This window comes from Drosophila innubila, assembly GCF_004354385.1.
Source record: "Drosophila innubila isolate TH190305 chromosome 3L unlocalized genomic scaffold, UK_Dinn_1.0 0_D_3L, whole genome shotgun sequence".
In the NCBI taxonomy this organism is placed as follows: domain Eukaryota; kingdom Metazoa; phylum Arthropoda; class Insecta; order Diptera; family Drosophilidae; genus Drosophila; species Drosophila innubila.
In genome coordinates, this window is record NW_022995376.1 from 19206468 (window position 1) to 19233289 (window position 26822).

The following is a 26822-nucleotide window of genomic DNA, read 5'->3' on the forward strand; positions in this document are numbered from 1 at the left end:
AAATTCACATAGGACAGAGGGAATAAAGGAGAGCTACTGTTGGAACTGGCACTCAGGCAAATTGCCATTAGTTACAGGTTGAACTTGAGCTGCCACCTATTACCACCCCTCTCTCTATCATTTTTGTTTGGCCTGGTCGAAATAATAATTCAAATGTGGGACCTCGCTTAAAAAACCTTTCCATTCATGTGCTGCAGTTTTCATACCTGTCGGAATTCCCGCTGTTTATTTATTTATTTATACTACGTTTATTTATTTTATTTCTTCACTGGCGGTTCTGTAATTAAATTGCAAGGACGTTTCACATAAACCGTTCACAACGCATATTGTAGGTACCCTTTTTGAATATATTTGTATTATCAATATTATTTAAAATGGTATGAAATTATTTGAAAAGAAATTTAAGCAACGAATTTGACTAAGAAGATTTAATTGAAATGTGTTTGCATTCTAATTTCATTATTCAACAATTAAAATATTTACAAATTTCATTCAAAACATTATAATAAATTTATAGTAATTGTTCTCATGAGCTAAGCCCATAAATTTGCAATTTGTTAATTGTTTTATTGTATAATTCATAAGTGTTTTTCTTAATATCACTTCAATTATTTTAAATAATTCATTTTATTCAATTTTTGCGATGAGTATTTGTTTAAATTAGATTTTTATATTTCTTTATTAATTGATAATTTAAGTGTATTTCTTCTTCGTTTTTTAAATACCAACCCCAAGTTTATAGTAAAAAAATTATGTTTTTTTAATTTTGTATCTTTTGCTTAAAAGGGAAACAAATTGGTAACCATGTTAAACAAAAAAATTGCTTATATTTGAATCCGTTTTTTAAGCAAGTACATTTTATTTTATCAGTTTCCCTTTATTAATGCGCAGTGAAAAAAATTAAACAAGCACACGGCTGACTTAATTGAATACAAAATTGCACTCAAACATAAAGATAATTGACAAATTTGTGCACTGAGCCAAGCAAATTATGTAGATGAATCGAAACGTTTCGAAAAGAATTGAATTGAATGATAAAAAAAAACAGAAATGAAAATCGATTAAACTCTAATAAAAAAGTTAAACACACTAAAGTAGACTTAAGGACAGTCGATTTGTACTATGCACTAAATTTACAAGAGATCAATTTAAAAACGCAGGTCAATTGAATTGAACATATCCATAAAACACGGCCAAATATGCAAATTAATCAACGACTGCAATTAAATATAAATACTGGTATTTGATAAAAAAAAAAAAAGTACTGCGTGGAAATAATGAAATACTTACTCGTAGTTGTTCTCGTCGTGGGTGTATAAAAAGCGAACATGCTGACAACAACATACATATGCATTCAATGTTCGCTATGCTTAAACAATTTGATCAATTAAAAGCAATTTGCAAAAACAAAATTGTGAAAAACTTTGACAAACAACATTAAATACTTTGAATAAAATAAAGCAACCAAAATAAAAATGAAGTAAATCGAGCCAAAAAGACAAAGAGAAACGAGTGAAAAGAAAGCAGAAAACTGTTTTCCTGTTGCCATTTTTTTTCCACACAAATTGCCCGCCAATGATCCAATGAAGTAGGCAACGCGTTGTTCTGTGCCGGGGCGGATTGAATAAAATTTCACGCTGAAAATCACATTGTTTACCAACGAAACAATTCCACGTAGGCAAAAGGCCAAAAACAATCGACCAAGCAAAAGGCAAAAATCGCATAGCAAAACAAGTAATTGCATTAATCGGGAGTGCACGACTAAATACTAACTAGCAAAAAAATAGAATGTAAATAAAAGCTAAAATTATAGTATTTACACAGACTTTAGTGATAAGAAAGTTTGCTCCTAAGATACAAAAATAGTTTTAAACTGTTTTAAACGCAATCATTTCTGTTTTTTTTTAATCAATACTAAAATCGTCATACAACTATGCCGAAAATAAATCGATACATAGGCTTTTGAAAATATTAACTGACTAATAATTTTCCCTTAGTGTAGAAATCTGAATGTCAAATTTTTGTAAGCAAACTTTTACGTTATTTATCCGATCAATTTTTAACTCTCACAAATAAATGTAAAAAGTAAATCAATATAATTTCAAAACAAACTTATAACTGTTAGCGCTATCTAAATAATCGAAAAGTTTCACAAAAGTGAAAATGTGAGTGGAAAAACTTTGTATAGCAACTTTGAAGTTCTCTATTTTATTGCCAATTGAAAATTGTTGCAAATTTACTGTAAGATTAAGAAAATATAAGATGGCTTTGGCAATATATTATTTCAATATACACTAAAGTATATACCCAATTACTGGGTGTAAAGCCGACTACAGCAAACATCTCTACTGTGATGATGGTTTCTGTTGTTGTTGTTGTTGCTGTCATTGTTGTTGCTTTTTGGCAGTTGCATGTTGATTTTTCTACTTTTGCCAAAGCTTTTTTGTTGTCGCTTTTGTTGCCTTTTTTTTTGCTGCACGCATTGAAACATTCATGCCACTGATTGGCGCCACGCATAAAAGCTGAGAGCCCAAATCTAAAAACAGAATTCTAAAGTAGGCGACCATGCAATACCCTGTACTCGTATGTAATAATAAATGCTTGCTTAACTCTTTGTAAAGTAAAAGTTACAGATACACACATAAGCCGATATACTATGATTACACAAGCTGATTATAGGGTATCAAGCGTTCGCCACATCCACCACAACGGGCGTGGTGCACTTGACAGCAGCTGGCAGGTCGATTATTTGTCGCTGTGACAGCGTCAATGCGATGACCATGTGGAGGAAAACCACAGATAACATTTAATGGTCACATTGCGGACACGGATTTCCAATTCCGTTCATCAATGTTTGCTCCCCATTGACTGCGTGACAGTGCACAAATTTATTATATTCTTTTAACGATTTTAAATACATTTATTAAACTCAAAAGGGACAACACGAACTAAGTATTTGAGCCACCTCAAAGCATTGTCCAACGGCATTGCAGATCACTTGACCACGGCCAGATCGTGCCCTGAGCCAGCCCTGATAGACATCGACGGCATTGAGGCCAAAACTATCAATTAGCCAGTTCTGAAAGTCCATAGGAAAGTCTTCATAAACGGGAACACTCTGCAATGGAATTAATGTTGCAAAAATTAAAAAATAACAAAATATTTTCGGTAAATGTAATACTCTTAACGAGTTTGACAACGAAATTGTGTGACATTTCTACTATTTTGTTTCTTGAAAGCGCACAAAAATTAATTTCCGGTGTAACGCTGCGTATGAGCAATGTGTTATTTACCAACAATCACAACTGTAAAATGAAATTAATAAAAGAGCAAACGGTAGCTAAAGCCAGGTCAAGGTAGCGATAAAAAATACTTAGCTTTCTGAGCTAATTAAAAGGCGATGCAGAGCAAGAATGCGACGAACGCTACAAAAGCGACGAACGCGACGAAGGCGACGACAGAAACTTAATTGAATGCTGCAGCAAACAGCGTCAACGCATTTTAGTAATGTTTTATAGAGGTGCTAAAGTACATACAATGTATATGTATCGAGAGGTGTTTCATAAGTTGCTTAAAAGTAGGGAAAGCAAATGTGAGTTTAACCAAATAGAATCTAAAAAAAATTATCTATGCTAGATAAATAGGAAAATATTGTTTTCATTTTTTAAGATGTAGTATCACGATGAAGAAATAGGATAAAATTGTAATTTTAATTTATTTTGTAAAAAAGGAAATTAAAGCTCTCATTCTTCGAAAAAAAAATTTTAAATAATGATTAAATTTTAAAATTGTAACTTTTATTGTAAAAATAAAAATTATTACTTATTTGTCAATTCTTATACACAAATTAACAAAATATGATAAATTTGTATTTTAAGTTTATTTTATTTTAAATAAATTTTGACTCTTATTGTTCAATAATGTTTAAGTTTAAATTTTAATTTTGATAACTCTTGTTTTCAATTAAAAAAAATTAAAAATTCAGCTATTTTTCGATTTTTAAAAGACAATTTAACAAAAAAAAAAAATATTGTTCAATACAATAAAACATATTTTACATTTTTTTTATTTAAATACAATAAGAAATTTTTAAAGCAACCCTCTCAGCAAATATGTGCATAAGTCGCTGAGAGTGTTGCGCTTCCGCTGGCATCACAATCAGAGCAAGGTAAACGCAGCTTTGTTTACTTTGCCACAGCAGCTCCGATGCGGGTCGACAAACTGCAGTCTATAAATTTGCTGGCCAAATTTAAGCGATCTTATTAACTGTGCTCAAAATTTGTGGTCGCCTAGGACGATGCGGTGTCGGGGGAGGAGATAAGTGCAAACACTTGGACATTTTGCTTAGTGCCGCTGACTGGCTAATTAAAATTGGCAATTAGATAGACAAACACTTGAGACGAGAGAACACACAAAGGACCAGACAGCACCAGGACTAGCAGGTCTAAACTAGACCCAAACCCGATTAAGCCACGAGTGTAGCTTTAGAATTGGCCAATTTGTTGCGGCCAGAAGAAAAAGAAGCGTCACTTTTGATAAAATTATATCAAACACACACACACAAACAACATCAAAGTTAATTAAAAATACATAAAAAATGCTTATCTCTCTAATGTCGCACATAAAGCATAAATGCGACAGTTTTAGATGGGCGTATGGGCGTGGCATTGTAAGTACTCCTGTCAACTTAATTATGAGAAAAGTGTCAAGCAAAGCGACGCTCAACTTTCGCTGAGTGCATGAAAAATGGCGGTGTGAAAAATGTGATAATTATTGCAACAACAAGTATATGTATCTAAAATAACATAATTATTTATGGCAGACTGGCGACAAGGCAGGACAAGGCAACACTGATGTGCCAAAGAGAGGAAGCCATATAAAGTGGCTCACAGCCGGAAAGGCAACGGCAACGGCAACGATAAAAATAAAGGCAGAGATAAAGAAAAAGCAGAAGGCGAACCGGAAGATTCTTGAAAAATTGTCGGCTTCTGTTGATGTCCTTTTTTTATGCTTGTGTTTCTTGCTTCTTGGCCATAAGTAAAGGCAAATTATTGAATGCAAATTCACTAGGGGAGAAAGTGAAGGCAGGTGCTTGGAATCCGAACAAAACACTTTTCAATTAAGCAACTTGTCAGATGGGGCGGCCAAAGGCAGAAAAAGGCTTAATACAACAACAACAACACTAACAGCCACAACAGACAGCAAAAGGCACATGAACAAATAAAGAAAACAAATGCTAACTAAGCACGAAGCTTGAATACCCTGTAAGCTAATTGAAGAGCATGCTTTGTTAGCTGCAATAAGAAACTCAAGCTGGACCATTGCCAAGTGCGGAGTATACAAAAATTTGAAGTTAACGAAAAATGTCTGGCATTCTTTTTTTAGGGGGCAAGCATACATTTTGACGTTGCATGTATTTGCTGCTAACGAGCTGAAGAATTATGACTCCATTAGACGGGGCGCTTGAGGCGCTCGAGACCCTACGGCAAGAAAGCAGAGGAAGAGGGATAAGGCAGCAGGCAGAAGGGGAAGGGAGAGCAGACGCATAGTTAGCTTAAAGTTGCTGCCATTTTTTGTTGGGCTTGTTGTGCCACGCAAAGGAAATGCCGCCATTTTGTGCAGATTACGCTTTGATGAACTCAACAGGGCTCAGAACCGGAGCCATAACCATAACCAGATTCAGTTGCAAAGCCAGGGCCAAGACGTAATGACAACGTCAACAACGACGATGCCAAGCAGATTGAATTTACTGAACAAACACTTTTCATTTGCAGTTGAATTAAGCAAAGTAATCCCTCGTGTATATTCTCTTCATTTTTTCTTCTTTTTTTTTGAGTCAAGACAAGCTACCGAACTTGGACGTTCCCGCTGCAAACTAACAACTTGGCAACTCGAGAACTTGTCAGCTTTGGCAACTTGGCTTAAAACAGCAAATCCACATTAAAGACAAGAACACAATGCTGTTGAAGTTACAAATGAACGAATGACACTCAGATCTCAACTTGCAGCCAAAACGAGGTGTCGAGTCAAACATGAAAATGAAATGTAAATAGTCGAATGTGTGTGGCAAAGTGGCATCAACCGGTTTCATTTTGCCGTCGAGTGGCGTGTTAAATGCTCCTAAAGGACTTTTTTTTATCAATTAAGCAATTGCCTTTTAAGCAGGCAACAAAAAAGCATCTGCGACAAAAAAATTAAACAAGACAAGTTGGAAAATAATTCACATGTATAAGGTGCCAAACTCCAATTTTTGATAGTTTGAGCTTAAGGTTTTGATACCAACTTGGTTTAGTTTAATGCAAAGCAATTATTTTAACTTTATCAATAGTTTTCTATATTTTTTAAATTTTTTAAGATTAAAAGTCATTTAATTCAAAAATTCTGAACTTTTGTTAAAACCTACGATTTTGTTTTATTATTTTATTAATAATTATAATTTAACCTGTTTCAATATCATGTATATTCACTTTTAAAATTAAAATTTTTAAAAAATTATTGTGCCATTTTCTCAATGTATGAATATTCATATACCTGTATATTCATCAGACTGCGTACAACTTGTGGTATATTCACATTTTGTGAATGTGAGTGGGTACTGCAAAATTCAAACTGAGTACTCCAAAAATTTATTGAGCATATCAGTATAAAACTACAAAGCATAAATAAATTAATATAGCTAAATATGTACAGAATTTACAATTAAAATGAAATTAGTTATATTAAGGATATATAGTAAAATATATAATATATATATATAATAAAGTAAGCATTTTGTATATTTATTTTTCTCCCAAACCAAACTTTGTGTTAAAGAAACCTTAATACGTACTTTTTGGTACCATCCAAAACAGTGAGCTATGTTTTTTCCTACCTCTCTGTCTCTCTATTTTATTTTTTCATTTTCCATCCTCTCTCTCTATTAATGTTCCATTGTTGTTCTTGTTATTGTTATGCACACAAATTTGCATTATTTCGACAGTCTAAAAATTCAAAGCAGCTGTCTCATAGAGCAGCACCCAACAATGCTGCCAATGTGCAACAGGAAGCAACAAAGCCAACTCTCAACAGCCAACGGCAGATATTAGAATTTGCCCTAAAATTCTGGCCAAATAGCAATCAGGGCCAGAGGCTAAAAACGCCTCATCCATTCGCATCCATTTATGACGGCCATAATTAGAAACTTTCTAGGCTGCTCAATAGAAAAGGCCCTTCAGCTGTGAAACTGTGGCAGCTGATTGGACTTGGAGATTACTTGAACGAGGGGCAATAAATATTCAATAACAACGATTACTGATAGCGGTTACACAGTTATCAAATACCAGTTACCAAAGACAATTTAATTTGGGAAATTTAATTTGTGTAAGCTTAAATTCAGCCAAATGAACAAGCAGTTAATTCACAATATTAAGAGGTTAATTGGTTAGAGAATTAATGAAATGGCTTGAGGGGAAATGATATTATTAACAATTCGTTGGAAATATTTTAGGTCATGTCATTCTTTAATTCTGAGAAAGTTACTGTCGGACAGATAAGCAGTTTTTTGACAGATATATTGACAAGTTTAGTAAAAAGAAAATAGAAAAATCAAAATAGATTTAAGAATAATGAAAGTCAGCCCAATAAACAGTTTGAAGACTTATGAAAATAGTATCTATAGAAAAGAGGAATATTTTAAGGTACAATTAATTTAAAAGTGAGCTGAAAATATCTCGTCTTGCACATAATCCTTGCATAAAATCCTAGCGGAAGTATAATACAGATATTCTGCTGGTCAATTCCTCGCAACGAGCAGGACGTTTGAAAATGGAATCCTGGGCAATGAAACGTGGTCACGTGCTCATGAACCCATTGCACTGACAGGCAACTGAGCCGAAAAGTTAAAAATGCCCAAAGTGAGACAACGCAACAAGGAAAACTGCGCGTGATTTATGTATTCTTCCTCCATTTTTTTGGTGGGAAGAGCGAGGAATGGGTATGGAGATGGGGAGTTTATCTGTGCTCGATATGGATTTAAGTGGTTGCTACCTGAAATTCATTTGCCATTGCGGCCAGCCAGCTGGAGTCCACATCCACTTGCTGCTCCACAATCAGCTCATGTTCCAGCACCAACTCCTGCTCCTGCTCCTGCTCCTGCTCGAACTCCAGCTCAAGTAGATGGCCAGAATTTATGGCTTTTGCTAATTGGTAGAGCAGAAAACTGCCGCGTGCTGCAAACGAAAGCAAAACAAAAGAAAATACATGAAAAATGGAAAAGAAAATGAGAATGAACTTGGCTTTTAAGTGTCTGCTAAACAAGAAATTTAATTTGAAAAACTCGAAAGTCTAAAGCCTGTCTGCGGCCCTGTCAGCTCTCGAAATAACCACTTGAAAGAGACTACGAAGAGTCCACTTCAGAGCTCAGATTGCGTTTAACTAGCTACTTAATGTCAGTTAAGTGCAATTGCTATAAAAATGAAATGTGTAACCATAGATAATCTCTCTCTCTTTCTCTCTCTCTCTGTACTACTTGCTCATTTCTTTGTCCTCATTTTCCAAGTTTGTAGTTCGCTTTTCAGGTGATTGGCAAATGCGCACATGAATCATTGATAAGCGTATCAAATTGCAGTCATTAGACAAGTTGCTGACTTTGATGGGCAAACAAAAGGCAAACGGCAATGGAAACGGGAACGGGAACGGGAACGGGAACGTCAATGCCATTACATTGATGCCAGCTGGCAATCAAGGGAACATTCAAGCAATTGTGTCTGTGATGAGCCAGGCAAAAGAAAGAATTTCAATCCTCTCCAGACCCAAAACGAAAGAAGCGGAAATCAAATTGTTTGATAATCAAAAAAAGTATCCAGAGTAAAAAAACAAACGGTTGGATTGAAAAGCAATTGCAATATCGAAAGGATAAGTAGTTACGGAAATGAAACTCAGATCGGCTCTCAGATATATCAAATTCATATCTTAATCGTAATTACTGCCAAGCTTAAAAGTTGCCTCAATTTGCTTTTGATTTTGTTGTCGTCTCAGTTTTAAGTTGATTCATGAATCTTTCACTCAAATTATTCATAATTGCACATCAGCTGTTTGCCATGTGTTTTCACTCTTCGAGTTTTTTTTTTCGTTTTGAAATCAGTTTTTTAACTTTGCGAGCACATTGCAAACTCTCATTATGCATACGACGCGTTGACGTTAATCATACGCCATGTTCAACGCACCACAAAAACTTTTTTCTTTGCTCTCTGTCTCACTGTGCTGTCTCTGTCAGTTTTTGTTTTCAGCTTCTTGGCAATAAATCACATTTAAAGTTGAAAAGCGCCAAATAAATGAGACAACTGACCTAAAATGTCAGCCGGGCAAAGCGAAAGCGAAAACAAAAAGCAAACAACAACTTGCCAAGCAGAAGCAAAAGCGAAAGTTGTTCACTTTGTAGTGTTAGTTTGTTGTCGCTGTTATGCCTGTTGTTGAAATGTTGCACAAAAATATTTGCACAGCATCACGTGACCACTAGAAATTTGCATTTTTATAGCAGGCACTGGCAATCATTTAACAAGGGCTGCAAAGGGTCTATGGTGGGAGTGGCAACAAGTGTGTGTGTGTGTCTATGTGTGTGTGGCTAAGTATGTTAAGTGTTATCACCGACGGTTAATGATGCCAAGAATAAACTCGGCTAACACTTGAGCAACAACAACAGCATATGTTGTGGCCTGACGAGGCGACAAGAGATGACACAAGAAGAGCAAGAAAAGCAACAACAACAGTAATAATAATATCAACAACAACAACAACAGCTGCACTTCTGTTAAGAAACAAGCAACTGCCACGCGTGACAAATGACACCAGTGACATCAAACTGCTGCAACGGAAGCCGGACGAAGATGAAAGCAACAACGGAAGACGAATGACAAAGCGGGTGAGACAACAGGAAGATAAGAAGGCAAAGCGGCGGAGACAGGAAGAGGGGACAACAACTGCAGCAGCGACTCTTGTCAGCGGCAAGCGGATACAGCAATTGTCAAGTGGTGGCACAACCAGTGAAGCTGCAACAGCGCAAGAAAACGTGGCACGATGCAACAAGGATAACGGTGATAACTGCCTAAACAAGATTTGTAAACACAATATCACTAGAACTGCCTGAAATAACTTCGTTTTTGTTTATTAAGAGACAAATAAGAACTAATACAATATATATAAGGAGAACAGAAATGATTATTATTTTAATACAAATATGAATTGTCATATTAGGTATATACATAAAAAATTACAATACGTGTAATTTACATAAATGCATAATTTAAATATTTTTATTTTATGTATGTTTAAAAAAAAAACTTTCATAATAAAATCATTTTAATATTACATAGTAGCATGGTTTTAATAATTTAAAAAATCCATACCACACAATATTATTGTAAGAAATAACCATAAATTAGGCTTACACTTAAAACAAAAACCCTTGTGATAAAGCTAGTCGAACAATAATCATCAATTTCGTTCTATAATATTGAAAAAACATCAAAGAGTAACGATTATAAGAGCAACAAATATTATTGGATCTTACAGACTACAAATTTAAAAATTAGTTTTAGTTTTTTGTTTTGTATTCATAAGGCCGGTTTTTCTATGTCTAGTTAAGGGGTTTGATAACTATATTAGAGATATTTTGACGTAAAATGTAAAAATTAATGTTAAATTTGAAATTATATCTTTGATAAAATTTAAGGAGACATTGTCAAGCCAGCTCATAATGCTTTACATTATTTTCCATATTTCCATAAATATCCACTACAATTTAAATATCACTCTCAGGCAGTCTGTACTGTAGTTTTTGCTGAGTTCTTGCTGCTGCTGCTCTCATGGAATGCGCGAATGACACTTGAGTTATTTTTGGGTTTTTAGGTTTTTTTTTTTGCTTTAGCTGCCGCTTCAGCGTTCCACAAAATCTAAACTGGTGCAACTAAATGCAGAAAACGAAATACCAATTACGCATTCGTTGACATTTCCCTCACTCTCAGAAAAAAACCCTCTATCACAGTCTCTCTGTTTTAACAGTCTCCCTCTCTGTGTGCTGTGTTGATGACAGCTTTAAAGTGGCAAACACAGTGGTGCTACAGTGCGTATGCGTGATAAACAAGCTTAATTGTAGCATCACATCGCAAGTGAAAGGGAACAACAACAACAACAACAAGTCGTTTCCTGTTGATAGTTTTTTGCTTACCTGATGCTGGCACCATGTGGAGTACAACTTCAGCTGGCATCTGTTCCTGTTGCAGTTGCAACTCCAGTGCATCTACTCCATCTATGGCTGCTAATGAGGCTGCCAGCATGCCTGCTGCCATTCTGGTGGCAAGTAGAAAAACAACGAGCAGCATACAGTAAAGCTTCTGTAGATTAGTATCCATGCCAGCAGCTGAGTATCAAAAATAATTATTATTTTTTATCAAAAAAAAACAAGATCTATGATTTAATACCTTTTTATATAATACATCACATGTCGAAAAGTTTAACACAGTTTAACATAAACTATTGTTGAGTTTAATTTTGAGCGAAAAAAATAAAAATCATTTACTTATAATCATTATTTTTGAGTTTTTTTTTATCAAATATAATCATTATCGGTAAAGAAAATCGTACAAATCATTATATAATCATTAAAGCGTGATTTTTAAAATAATACTTAGAATGATTACGGTTCCTGGAATATAATGTATTTTGGATGCAGCAATTTTCTCTATTATTTGGAAAGTCCCCAGAATTAATATAAGACGTAGCCTTTTTATGTAATGTCATATTAAATGTCTACGTATACTTAATGTTTAATTTTAACTCGTTTTCTTAATTAATTAAGTGCCTTTGCAATGTTTTTTCATTAACATTAAAGAAGATAACTTAACTTTGGCTTTGCATACGTCATAAATAAAAAATAAATAAAATAATTTAAAGCTTAAGGAACAAACAAATAAATATATATAAAGCATACAAATCTGAATATGAAGTAGATTAACTACATTTATACATTGTGATTAGTGTAATAAATAATAAGAAAAGCTTTGTAACTATAGAATGTAAGGTAACAAAAATTATATAAAATTAAGATGAAGAAAGAAATCTTCCCCAAACATAGAGCATCCCACAGCATACTTCGCCTGCCACTTGTGAAGTCTTATCAACGCCTCAATTGGTCAGCTCTTTGTGAGGGAATTGGAGGAGTCATATTTTTGCTGGCACAATGGCAGATGGCATCCTTAACAGTTGCCACTTGGGCCATTTGGAAATTTATGAGGCAACCACAGCGAAGGATGTGCTTCACGATCTCTCAGTTCTCATTTCTCATTTCACTGAGCTCAGTTGTCGATTCTCCTGAATATTTGGCAGCAATTAAGCGGCTTAAGAGCAAGCACCAAAGTAAAACTTCAATTGCATTTTCAATTGCTGCTGGCAAATGTCGAACAGTGTGGTGGGGAGTGTGCAGGGAGCAGTAAAGTGGGAAGAAAGTGTCTGCGCTCTAGATTCAGCAAATTGCATTGTTCACTCTCTCGCACTCGTTTGTAATTTAATGAATAAACGAGCAATATACTCGAAATTTCATAAGAAAAAAGCAACGAATGCGCCCCCTTCGAATTGGGGGTAGCAAGAGGGGGTAGGTTGGTGGTAGGTGTAAGGGAGTCCACACGACAGCTACGTTTAATGTGCACAACTAAAGTGCTCGGCTGTCGTTGACAACAAATGCAGGCGAAACAGTTCCAGGATCCTCCTGTACTCCCCCAAGTAACCATTCCCAGTTCCACTTAACACCACGCCCACTTCCGCCCACCTCATCGACCCTCCTTCAGCTCAATTGTTTCTCTGCCTTTGCTGCTGTTTGCTGTCTCTGCGGCCTGGCAAACAAACAAGCAACAAGATGTCGTTGTTGTTAATGTTGTTGTTACTGCCGTTGTTGCTGTTGTTGTTGCTGCTGCTGTTGTCATTGTTGCTGCTGTTGCTGTGCTCTGACAAGACGATAACGAGCTAAAGGCACGATTGAGAGTAAGAGCAGATTTTTGGAGCCGAGAGACAAAAAAAGCGCAATGATTTCGTTTTTCTTGATTCAAATATTTCGCTTTAAATGAAAAGACTACTCTTGAATACGTAAACTCCACACTTTCAGCCTTTAGCAATTGCGATTCCTTATAACAAATTCAATTCATGTGATTTTGATTTTGGCAGTAAATAACAGAAACTTTTGAATTCAAAGGTGATAATGTTGAGAATACGTTTCTCGGATTATCTCATTGCTATCGACTCTTGGTCTATTTTCAATTGCTCTTTGTAGTTGTTTTTTTCGCTCGATGCTTCTGTTGCTGTTGTTGTTGTCTGCAATCCTGCTATTAATGAACTTAAGCTTTGGGACAGGTGTGTACTTCTCTACCCTGTATCTGTTTAATTTTGGCTGGGTATGATAAAATGATTTACATCACTATTTAAGCAAAACAATCCCTTTTCATATTCTTCTTAAGTATACAAATAAAAGAAAATTTTAAAAAATATAATTTACTGTGGAAAAATAAGGTTTTCTTACATTTAGCATGTCTTTATTATTTTCTTATTTAAATTATAGTTTTCAAAAGAAAACAATTCTCGACATCTGCTTGCAGGTAAACATGATTATAAGGTATCTTCGAGCTGCATACTCTCTTCTACAATAAACTCACTTTTTCTATTATGTTTGTAGATTTTGTTGTTCTTGTTTCACATATTCCAACACATCAAATTTAATTTTAGAACTGAATATCGCTTTATTACTGAGCTCACCAAAAACCCACATATTACTAAGTACGTATCCAACCCACACACACGGCATCTCGTATAGGGTATATATATATGTATAATAGAATGTACATACCGTTTAATGTTGCGTCAACAGTCGTTACTTTTAATTGTTAGTGCCAAAAATGTCGTTGGTCGACTGAGCGTAACAAAACGAAAAAAAAATGTTCATAACCAAGAAAAAATCGACATGAAAAATAATAAAAAGATAAAATAAAAATAAAAGGAATCCATGCAAGGCTGAACATTGATTGAAATTTAAGAAATCAATGGGAATATTGTGAGAGGCATTCGCTATGTAATATCATTTGTTGCTGGAAACACTGTCCCCACCTTCCACTGATGATATCAAATGATAACAAGCGACACTGATAAGAAATCAATGTGCCGTGCCATTGGCAACGACATTGGCAGTAAAATAGTGGCATGGGATGCACAGTGTGCAGGCCTTGAAATGATATGGTAGTTGAAAATTAATATGCGTTAAATTTGTAATGTGTTAGTAATTTATTAAATGGTAACTGCTGTACATTGTAGAAATATTTTCTAGCTTTAATGATTAAATAATTCTATTTACATATAATAATTTATTATACTACCAAACGTCTAACAATAACAAAAAAAAGATAAGCAATCTTTACGGTTCTTCTTTATCATTATCATAGGATGCTTTAGGATAATATTAGATATTTTTTATATTTATTTATTCATCTTCATTTCTATACAAACTCTTTGTCCCAGAAATTCCCAAATGTCCTCCTATATTATACAATGTTATAGAGTAGCGTATAAATAAAAGTTTATCTGTCTCATTCTCTGTCTGTATTTTCCTTTCTCTATCTCTCCCTCTTTCTCTACTGATGCAACTAATTTATGCACTACCCAAATCAATAAAAGTAATTTCGACTTTTTTATTCCTTGTCAACTTTCTAAGGACAAGAACATTTTGCATACGTAACCACATATTTACCTAATAAGTACTTGGACAGTTAATGAAGGAGCTTGAATAAATAATTGAATGCGTGTCATTTGCCTTATTTTTCCCAATTTCCATTTATCGAATTACATATTTAGTATACACTGTAATATAGAAAAAGTGGTATAATAAAGTAAAAGAACTAAAATATCTACAGGACATCCGCTAGTCCACCATTTTTGTTAATAGATAACGGTCTCTAATCATTTAAACCTAATGCAAATGAATGAATATAGTTTGTCAAATAGGCCATAACAAAGTCAATACTAAATAGACAAGGAATCGTTTAAATGTGGTCACATTTTCAATTTTGACTGTCATTTTCATTTGTTAGTTCAACTGGAAATTCATGTTATTGTTGTTTTTATTTTTGTTGTTGTTGCTGTCTATTTCCTTGGTGAAGTCGGGAAAACTTAAATGTTGCCTCGGAGGCATCAATTTGCTTGCAATTGGCATTCAAGTGTCTGCAAAACGAAATTTGTTGCTGCTACAGATTTGTATCTGAGGAAACAATTTTAAACGGCGTACAAAAATGCCGGAAACCAGACACAAAATGTTAACGGAAAAGGAAACAGCCCGACGAACAGTGGCTCCCACACATTTTCACACACACGCACACACATACAGTGAATTTATTGTACGTAAGCTTGAATTTAAATTTAGAAAGTATATATAGTAAATCTAGGAGTAGAAAGACGTCAGCCTCTCTTCACAAGAGAATTACTTAAAATAACTTGATACCTACCACACACAAAATAAACATATTTTTCATTACAGTTTCATTCCCACTAACATGTAACCGGTCCTTACCGATTGAAATCGGTAAAACATAACCGTAACCCTTACTAAAACTAATATTCGATTCAGTTCGTTACCCTGCCCATTAAAATACAAATTTTCAATTGCCCAATTGCTTAACATTAGCCACATTTAACAAATAAGTTATAAAATTATATATGATTGTTTTTCTATTAAGTTAATGATCTCGGCTAAGCTGAACCCTTCAAATAGTTATTTTGATATATATTTTATAATTGCTGTAAATCAGAACGATTGATTAATTAAGAATTTCAATGATGTTTTGGAAAAACAAATTTAACGTTATTTTGCAGAATGCCAACCGAAGTTGATTTAGCCACCTAGCGGTCAAACGGCCAACAACGCCACAGCAGCGCTTTAAGCCGAAGGTTGCCACTCGGTAAAAATTTCCGATCTGGTTCGATTTTTTTACTTAATAAAATAAGTACATTTCCGAAAAAAGGTATTCTGAATTTTTGTACCTTTTTTCCAAATTTTCATTTTTAAGCTAGAATTTGTTTAATTTTTATTAGATTTTTCTCGATCTTTTTATACTTTCTTGAAGAATTAAATTTTCCAAGTTTTTTCCCCCAAAAGGTGGGCGAACTTTATTAAAATTTCTATTTGAATTTTATTTAATTTCGAATTTGAAATTTTCATCAAATTTATTAATTTTTTATGTTTTTCTCATTTTTAAAGGTCGGCGCACGCCACCTAGCGGGAACATTTGCCGACTCATTTAGTTAGCTCCGTGGCAAACCAGTTCCGTTCCACGCGCTTGACCAATTTTAGTGTATTCTTAGTCACTGCTGCTAAACCAGAAATCTAATAAGAAAAAGTGAAAATAACAAAACAAATGCGATAAATATTGTTGAAAAACGCATCGATAACAATGCGCAATTGCATGGCGCGTTAACAACAATTGAAAACGTGCCAGTTAAAGTTCAACGTGAAGTGCCAATAATAAAGAACTGAAAAAGAAAGACGACAACGACGACGACGACGAAGATGAACGAAGAAGAAGAAACGACAGCAGCAGCAGCAGTCGTCGAATCGTGATGATAAGTTTGTGCGAGTGCGGTGCAACGAAAATAACATACATAATACTTGTACGTGTGTGTACATAATAATACATATGAAAAGCGTGTATATTGCGTGTGTGTGTGTTTGGTTTGGCCTGTGCTGTTGTTGTTGCTATTGCTCTTGTTGTTGTTCGAAAAACAAAAAGCCAAATCGGAGCAGTAGCTGAATTTACATACATACATACATGTATCAACAAGGAAATGCAATACAAAAACGGTCACAAAACGGCAACCAACAAGAATCCAACTGAACCCAGGTTCCAATTGGAAAAGCAACAAACAGAATACAAATACAGTTTTTAAAGTGTCGCTGCCGCAGTCACTGCTGCTGCCGCTGTCGACGTCGGTGTGAAAAGAGGTCAAAGGCGCAACAAAAGTTTTTCATTTCGTTGGTAACGAAAAACAAAAAACAAATAAGGAAAAATAAAAAGCAAGTGCCAAGCAGCTGAGCGCAAAAAAAAACGTCGTAGTTGTGCGTTAAAACAATAAGCGAGAGCAAAACGTGTGTGTGTGTGAGTGTGTGTACGTGTACGTGTAAGTGAGCAAACAACAACAACTAAAATAAATAAGAAGCAGCAGCACAAAAATCTTTGCGCGCGGCCATTCGTTAGTGGCGCGAACAAATACAACAACAACACCAATACCAATAAGAGCGAGCAGCTATGCTCAAAACTGAAATTAGAAATCAATTTTCAAATTTAACAATCAAATAAAGAACAACCACATTTCTAACAGCAGAACGTAATATAAAATCTGGTTTTATCAGTCGCACAACAACAACCAAATTAAATTAAAAAAAATAAAAACGGCTGACAAGTTTTTAGCGCGCACGTCAAAGAAGAAGACGCAGTAAAAAAAGCTACTTACGCTCGCGTTTTGTCTTTGTCGTAGTGAGAGCTTAAAACAAACAAACAAACACAACAACAACAAAGAAGCTTAACAGCAGCTGGGCGCTAACATAAAAAGAAGCGCCAAAATATTTTGCCATAACAGAGCCATCATAATATATAATAAATAGCGATTTTAATTAAGAAACAACAAAAGCAACAAACGCCAAAGCGAAATATTTTAGCACAGAGCCAATCGGCAATTGGAGTTGAGAGCGAATAGCACAAGAGCACACGTTCAAGAGAGAGAGAGAGTGACTACAACTAGAGAGAGTGCGAGTGAAATTGAGAGAGGCCACGCAAAGAGGAGTGCGAGAGAGCAAGTGATTTTGTTGTCATAGCGCGCGCTTGACAAGTAAGTAAAAGCCCTCTTGACTAACCACCACCCCCACCCCCCACAACAACTAACCACAGCCCCCAGCCTCATACTTGACGCGGTGTTCGTTTTGTTTTGCAACCGCCGGCCGCTCAATTTGCATTAGTGTAGGTGAAAATGAAGAAAACTTTCGGACATGCGGGTGTGTGTCATTTTCGCTTTTTTTTTTTTTGTTGTTGCCTCCCCTTCGCTTCGCACTGTCCTCGTAAACAAACAGTGCAAAATTTATTCAAAAATTCCACGGCGCGCGCGCTGATAAAGCAGCTGATAAGAGCAGCCAAAACGCAGCCATAGGGATTGGGCCTGTGGCCAGAGGAGAGTGCCAGACGAGAAGTAAACCTGCTTCCTGTTTCATTCTCACTCTCTCATCGCCGACTGGCAACACTAGGCCATGTGCGCTTAAGTAAATTTTTATCGTTTCGGGTTATTAAATTATTATTATTAAATGTCATTATCGATTCGTGGGAATGCTATATTTTTCTCTCAGTTCGGTTTCTCTTTCTATTTACTAGATGTCCGCCCCCCTCTCCCAAAAAAACCGTCGACAATTAATATTGGAGGGGGTGGAAAAGGCGGTAAGGCATTTAGTATGGCCACGTGCCCATAAGTGTCTGGACAAATGTGTGATCTGCATTCCAAATTAGCCCCTCAGAGCCAGACACGGCTTGACTTTAAGCCAAAATTGGTTTTCACATACACTTCCGAATTGTTAGTCATCAATTTGTTGACAATTAGCTAGAATTGGCGATCAACAAGCTTTCAAGCTTGGCTTGTTGTTGATTCGTACTGAAATTTCGCTATGATCTTAACTGGGCTTTTTAGCAATTGCAAAACTTTAGATTGTTATGATAGAATTTATATTAAGAGGAAATGATTATTAATAATCACTTCGAATAAGTATTTTCCCAACTGAATTAATGTTTTCAAGAATAATTTCTTGGTTCCTTGGGATTTTTAGCAACTTCATAGGGTAAGATTAAATAACTTAATAAGTGAAAATGATTATGATGAAATTATTCAACTAATTTCATGTTTTTAAGAAAAATGTATGTCACCATGAATAAATTCACAACTACATACATTAATTAACTGAACTTGTTTTTTAAAAAGTAATTACTTGTTTAATTAGCGTCTTAGAGTCTTAGCAATTACTAGGTTTTTTTCTCATTCCATAGCATCAGTTTGTGATCAGAAATGGGAAAATTATTATTTTTATTTACCCATGAGTCAACAATGAGTCTTTAAACAAATTCTCTATTTTCTATGTCCTTTTTAGAAACTCCACAGTGTCAAATTGTCATCTTTAGAGTATGAAATGATTATTTTAATTTTATTATTTCTCCAAATGAACCTATGTTTCTTCTTGAGCATTTTAGAAAATATATATACAGTATCCGGTTGTACCCATACGAAATTGATTAATTTTAATCAATTAAAAACATCTCAACTCTTTCATGAGTAAATTGCTCACTTCATCTCTCTTATTATATTTGTCTTTAAGACTGAATTTATTGATTTCTTATCATAAAACACGTGACAAACAAAGTTGCTATAGAAATTTTCCAATCGAAATCTCGATCTTAATTATGGAAACAGCCACCCACTTGAGCTAATTTTGATTTATCAGCTGGCAAACTTCTTTGGTCACGAGTACGATTTAAGATCTATGTCCAATCCGTAGATAAGAATACATCCAAGTACGCATGACTTCATGCTTTGATTGTTCTATCACTCATATTATTCACATGTTTTTGCCAAAAGATAAAGTAACTTTGTGAATGTATCTGTATCTATATTTGTGTGTGTGTATCTACAATAACTTGTCGTCTGTTTTAGGTAAGGTCTTTGTCACCAAATCCATACTCAATTCGTGTCTCAAGCGAACTCATCGGGTTGATCAGGTTGATGCCAAATGGCATTAGATGAAGCTGTGGAACTGGTTTATGCTTGAGGGATCGATATTATTATTATTATTGGGAGCATAATCAAAAACGAAAGGCGAAACTGGATCTGAAATATGCGATTCGTTACTTCAAAATGCCCTTCACGTGTTTTGTGGCCCAACAACAAAAAATAAATACTTTGCACGGCCGCAAATCGAATCAATTAATGCAAAATAATTTCGTTTGCTACGCAAAACATTTGCATATTGCAGCTGCAGGTTGTCGTAGCCCCTAGTTTTCTATCTGGTACCCCTCCCTGACCTGGTGACACTTCCCAAGAACTATAAATGCGTTGTTTATTTTGGTCGGAGCAACGCTTTTCCCGCCCTTTTTACATATCGCACTGGTTATGCAATGGCATTGAGAAACAACAGTGAAACCAAAGGGAGACAACACAGCTACAGCTTAAGTGAGATAGCTACTAGAGAGAGAGAGAGAAAGAGTGAGCAAGAGAGAGAGAGAGAGAGAGAGAGAGAAAGATAGAGAGCGGTACCGCTACGGCTACGGCTACGTCTGATTTGTTAGGCCAACTATCTGCCTTATCAGCGACCGTTCGCTGACACATTGATAAAGCCAAGAGCAACCCGAATCATTAACAATACCCTAACATGCTGGGAGCATAATTGACTTGCTAACAAACCCGGAGAATTGTTATATATTCCAAGGGATTTTCTTTAATTTATTTTAATAACAATACAAATTTTAAAGAGCGCCATAAATCATAAGCGATGCACTAAAAAAATAAACAAACTAGAGTTTTAATTGAGTATTATCAATTATTCAATTTTAATTTGTTTTTCATTGACCGTATTTTGACAGAAAAATATTTTATGATACCCTAAGAATCATGTCTTACTTGCCTTTATGCTTAAACTTCTAACTAATTTTTCTCCAATGAATTGCCAGTTTTCGTAAACGGAAAAATCTTTTAATACTTTCCACATAGAAAGAGTATCCAAGCGCCGACTTTTGTATTTAAAATTCCTTTTTGGAAGAGCTTGAAAGATAATATGGCAGAGCAGAGCAAAATAAAACGAACTCGCGCAATGAGGGGTTAAATCGAACTGAAGTTAACCCTGTTGTCCCCTAGAAATGTCAATTTGATCAACTAATTATATTTACAGACTGACCACAGGCGCAGCAAAGACAAAGACATATTAAAGGCATATATAAAAGAGATACATCAACAATGGCAAATCCGCGCAAGTTCAGCGAGAAGATTGCGCTGCAGAAGCAGAAGCAGGCGGAGGGAACGGCTGAGTTCGAGAGGATCATGAAGGAGGTGTATGCCACAAAAATGGATGAGACACAGGCTAACCAAAAGTTACTGGATTGCTTGGGTGGGCCAGAAAGTGGATCGATCTCCAATGCATCGCCGGGAAATGCTGGCAATGGCACAGGTGGTGGCAGTGGCAATGGAAGTGGTGCCAGCGGTGGTGCATCTCCGGATGGCATTGCGGGTGGTGGTGGAGGTTCACCCACTGCCTATCGGGAGTCGCGTGGTCGCAGTGTTGGCGTGGGACCTATGAGACGACCCTCGGAACGAAAACAGGATCGTTCGCCGTACGGCAGCAGTGTGGGTGGTGCTGGTGGTTTAATAAACGCCATGGGACTGCCCAACACCAGCAGCAACAATAATAATAATGGCACACAACAGAACCTCTATTTGAGTCCACCAATGGACACGAACTGGCGACGTTCGAACTCGGATTCGGCGTTGCATCAAAGTCTTATCATGGCAACGGCAGCGGAGGGGGCTGGCTTTACAACGGACAACACGTTGCACGCCAACTATGCACAACAACAGCAACAGTCGCATCACCAGCAGCACAGTCAACGATCTCATTCGCCGCACCAAATTGCACGCAGTTTCAGTCCGCAGGCACAAAGGAGAAAGCCGTCGTTGTTGCCGCATCAGGTGCAGCTGCAACAGTTGCAACAGCATCAGCACAATATGCAGCAGCAGCTGCAACTACATCAGCAACAACAGCCGCAAGCACAACAGCAACAGCAGCTGCATCAGCAGCAACATCAGCAACAACAACAACAACAGCAGCAGCTTCAGCAGCAGCAACAACAACAAACGCCATACAACGCCAAATTCTCCAACTCACTGTTCAGGCCACTGCAGGATCAGGCCAGCTATGCCAACACTGGCTCCCTGCCCAATCTCACCGCACTGCAGCACTATGCAACACCTCAACAACAACAACAACAACCACAACCACAGCAGCAACAGTCACAGCAACAACAGCAGCAGTCACAGCAACAACTGCAACATCAGACGCTATCACCGGTCATGTCACCGCACAATCAGCGACATGAACGTGATCAGTCTCCCAGTCCGTTTAGTCCGGGCAGCGGGGCGGCGGGTCCGCCATCGCCATATCATCAGCAACAGCACTCGCCAACGTCCGCCAATGTCGCCAGCAGCAACACGCCCGCAAACGCCCAGCCGCCCAGCAGCTCGCCACACTTGTCGTTTAGTCCGCTACCCACGTTGGGCGCCAACAACAGCGGCAACAGCAACGCCACAACTGTGGCTGGCAATCTAACGGATTATCGCCAGCCCGCAAATCCGTCTAGTCCGCGATCCTCGCCTGGTTTGCTAAGCAGCGTTTCTGGCAGCGAACTGCACACGAGTGCACCGGCAAGTCCCATTAGGGTGCAACAGCAGCAACAATTGTCGAGCGCCTTTGATGCCGCCTACAACAGTCTGAATCCCTCGTTTCACAATCACTTTGAGAACTTCTCGCTGGGTGACAGCAACTCCTCACCGGAGCAACAAAGTTTCGCCAACAATTTTGTTGCACTCGACTTTGATGATTTCACGGCTAGCGCAGCGGCGGGAGGAGCAAATGGAACTAATGGACCGTATCACAATCAGGATCAAAATAAACTCTTGGATTACAATGAGCTAAGCGGTAGTCCTGAGGCCAACAGCAACAACAACAATCTGAGGCGCGCCAACAACCAGCAACAACAGCAGCAGCAGCAACATCAGCAGCAGCAACAACAGCAACAATTGCTGAACAACAACAGCAATGGGGCAGGCACAGCAGCAACGCACAATGGTGGTCCAAGTCTCAATGGTCCACATGAGCACCACAACAATAATAGCAACGGTGGTGCTGGCGGTGGGGGTGTGGTTGAGTCGCTGGTCGCCTCGCCAGCTCCCTCACCCTTGGGTTGTCCCAGCTCACCGCTGCCTATACCAATGTCAGCGCAGGCCTCGCCACAGCAACTGTCGCTGTCTCTGCACCACTCGCCGCATCACTCACCAATGCATTCGCCGCACCACAGCACGAATTCGCCGTTGTCGAGCAGTTCTCCAGTGAGCAATGCCTGCAACTCAAACATGGTAATGAATCATCATCAACAGCAGCAGACGCACCATCAACAGCAGCAGTCACACCACCAACAGCAGCAGCAGCACCACCACCACCAACACCACCATCACCAGCAACAGCACCATCAACAGAACCATACGCCCACACCCTCCAATATACCCTCCATTATATTTAGCGATTACTCCACGAATGCGGATTTTAGCAGGGAGATCTTTGATTCATTGGATCTGGATTTGGGGCAAATGGATGTCGCTGGATTGCAAATGCTGTCGGATCAGAATCCCATTATGATTGCCGATCCCAATATCGAGGATAGTTTCCGTCGCGACCTCAACTGATACTATGAGGAGGCTGTTGCGGCTATCGAGAGTGGCGTGCTGCTCGAGGACACCTACGAGGCGTTGCTGGGAGCCGGAGTTCCCATGCCACTGCCGTCCTCCAGTCCAATTAGCAACTGCTCGGATGTCCAGCAGGCGGCAGCGACAGCAACAACAGCGGCGGCGGCGGCAGCAGCAGCAGCTAGCGATAAGGATAAAAAAGATTTGGAGGTGGTTGAGCTCCTTGTGCCAGGCGTAATTGATGATCTTGTCGACTCCACCGACTTGGATGAGGAAGTGCGCAAGTTTTTCTTCTAAGTCAAAGCCAAGTAATCGCATCCTAGATGTAAGCATAGTCCTCTCCTCCTCGTCGTTGTCCCGTCATTCGTTGTGCTCGTAAAACTTTTAGCCTTTAAGTGTTCTTGAGAGTTTGCCCTTTGCCCTCCTTCTTTACCCACCCTCCAATCCGATCCTGGTCCTTGTTCCGGTCGCGAAGCACAACCGTTAACATACGATATATTTTACAGCGAGTCTCAGATTTTACTTAACTACGCACATAAGTCACGAAAATACCTACAACTAATTACTATATAAAATGTAATGCTACTTTCTGTATATAACAATGTATACATGCACATGTATATGTATTTATTTATATAATGGAAAAGGATTAAAACCAAAAAGTGTCTTAGACCTACGACCAAATTATTGTACACGTTCTATAAACAAAACAAAACAAAACAAAAACATAACAAAAAAAATTCCTGTAAAATAAAGCTACAATTTACCGACTATTTATAACAGATAATAATGCTATGATTGCTACTATCAGTGTCCCATAGCTACAGGTATATACTTACGTATGTATAGATATTTATGTATATATAAATATATACCTTACAACAACAAAAATACCCTTACGTGCCGTCGAAGCAATTACTAGTATTTAAGATCCACAGATCCGTTACTGTTACCGATAACTCGATATATCTCGATACCGATCCTTACAATGCTGTAAACATATTATCTATGTAAAATTCAAAGTGTTCCTTGCACTTATCGAATACCACAAATGCAAGAATAAATTTAAACGATTACATTTTTGAGGTATCCTTAATTCGCCATCGCCCTCTTTAAAATGCAGTATCACAAATATATAGTTACATATACAAATAGCTAAATATATAGTTTATAAAACACTTTACATATTTGGCCAGATGTGAGAAAGACTCTATTACAGATGTATTAAGTCAAGATCCTAAGGTTCTTGGTCCGATGGCATCTGTAACATGAAAACGCGAAATTATAAAAAAAAGAATGAGAAAAAGTAAATCAAAAACGAACTACTCAAAATTTTTTACAAAAATGAAAGCTAAATATAATAATTAGCTAGGAGTCAGAAAACTGTGACACAAAAATAGCAAAAAATCTTAAATAACATAATTATTACCACACTCCGCAACTTACGCATGAAATTCTTCGTAACAAAATTTAATCACAATATTTTATTTCAATTCCAATCCAAAAAAAAACACAAAATATAATGAAAAACAGAAAAATTAAATTATGTAAAGAGTAAATATATAAATTTATTAAGCGAATACGACTAATACAAATTTTTAAGAAACGACAAAGGAGTAAGCAAGTAACAGGCTTTAAAAGTGCAAATGTTTTATTAATTGAGTACCAGAACTTATACATAATAATAATAATAATAATATTGTTAATTATAGTAAAAGATTTTTGCATAAAATATACATACATTTTCCTTTTTTTAATGTCAATGTAAAACTCTAGTTATAAACTACTTAAGTAAACTTTAAATCCTTTATAAAACTATGCAAAACAAAAAAAAACCTGCGAAAAAAATAATATTTAAAAATACTTGTGAACGACGTTTAGAGAAAGAGAGAGAGAGTACGGGCACACTGAAAACAACAACAACAACAAAACAAACAATGTTACAGTAAAAACTTTTGTTATTTTATTTGCTGTGTTGTGTTGTATTTTCAATGTGCAGGTTCGAAATAAACCGAAAATGTGTATGTGTGAGTATGTATATGTATATGTAGGTTATACATAATACTATTACAATACTTCTAAGTAATTGTGTATGTAATATATAATTACATTTCTAAATTACGGAAATAAAATCCAAGCAACAGGAATAAGAGTATATTCAATGTAATAACACAGTTATTTGTTTCAAATAAATCTTAAATTTAATTTTAAATCAAATATTGCCCAGACTTAAAAATTCTTTTTCCCCATCTACGTGCGCCTCCAATGAAATTCCAACTATTAAAAACAAAATACAAATAATTAAATGTGCAAATAATTGCACGTAAAATTATGTGCACAAGTATGTACATCTACAATAGTATAAAAAAGCACATTTTTTTAATTATACACACACATGCATAACATGGACTGCAGATTACAATTAGCTGAAACTGTTGTTGTTTTTGTTTTTATTATTACTACTTGACACTTTGTTAATAAGCGCGGCGCAGTTTGTGGCGTGCGCTAAATTTAGTAGCCAAAGTTCAGTGTGGGGACACTTACACGTAGTCCTACTATTAGCTATTACCTTAACAGAGAGAGTGAGCAAGAGAGAGAGTGGGACAACACTTACACTTATTTAAATAAGTACAGTGGCTCACAGCTAATTTTGTGCAAAGGTCAAGTACAAATAAATATACAATCGGATAACCGCTAAATTATTAAATATATAAATCAAATTATGTATATGCAGTGATTGATTGTTATTCTATTTTTGTAAATAACCCTTGAAAGTAAAAAAAAAAAAACGAATGACTTTTTTATGCAAGCACTTTGATTAATTCTTTTATGTATGAGTTTTTTGTTTTTTATTTATTGCAGAAGAGAAGTCTTAGTACAACAGCGAGAATTAGTTACATCATTCCGACAAATATCAGCTAGAATATTTAATTTAGGCTCTAATGTCTAGCCTGAGAAAAGACTTATCGATTAGAAATTAAAGCCAACCCAAAGTTAACTGTTCCAAAATTTATATTTTCTTTGATTTCTTTAACAGTTTGCCGTCTATCCCATTTTTAAGTTGAACTGTACCTCTGCACGAAATAAGCTGGGAGCCACTGTACTATGCATATGTGCTTACAAACTTCCATTGCGTACAAATGACAAATGTGCGATTTTAAAAAAATTTTGAAAAGCCCGAGTAAATAATACAAAACAATCTTGCGCTTAATAACAATTTAATACTCTCCACAATCGGTAAATACATATTTACAATGAAAACAACTGGTAAATAGTAAGTG

General features: G+C 36.5%; 2 protein-coding genes across 2 annotated transcripts; one reads left to right on the top strand and one right to left on the bottom strand.

Moving 5' to 3' along the window:
* Positions 1–2902: 2902 nt before the first annotated feature.
* Positions 2903–13896, bottom strand: LOC117788401. The gene is made up of 4 exons (XM_034627165.1): positions 13868–13896; positions 11204–11395; positions 8026–8207; positions 2903–3118 (listed from the first exon to the last, which is right to left on the bottom strand). Exons 2-4 carry the CDS (start codon positions 11385–11387, stop codon positions 2930–2932), a joined length of 555 nt encoding a protein of 184 aa, XP_034483056.1. The 5' UTR covers positions 11388–11395; positions 13868–13896; the 3' UTR covers positions 2903–2929.
* Positions 13897–16299: 2403 nt separating this feature from the next.
* On the top strand, positions 16300–25758 carry LOC117788395 (putative uncharacterized protein DDB_G0271606). Its single transcript, XM_034627159.1, has 2 exons — positions 16300–17889; positions 20978–25758. The coding sequence occupies exon 2, from the start codon at positions 21043–21045 to the stop codon at positions 23539–23541; it is 2499 nt and encodes an 832-aa protein (XP_034483050.1). The 5' UTR covers positions 16300–17889; positions 20978–21042; the 3' UTR covers positions 23542–25758.
* Positions 25759–26822: the final 1064 nt, after the last annotated feature.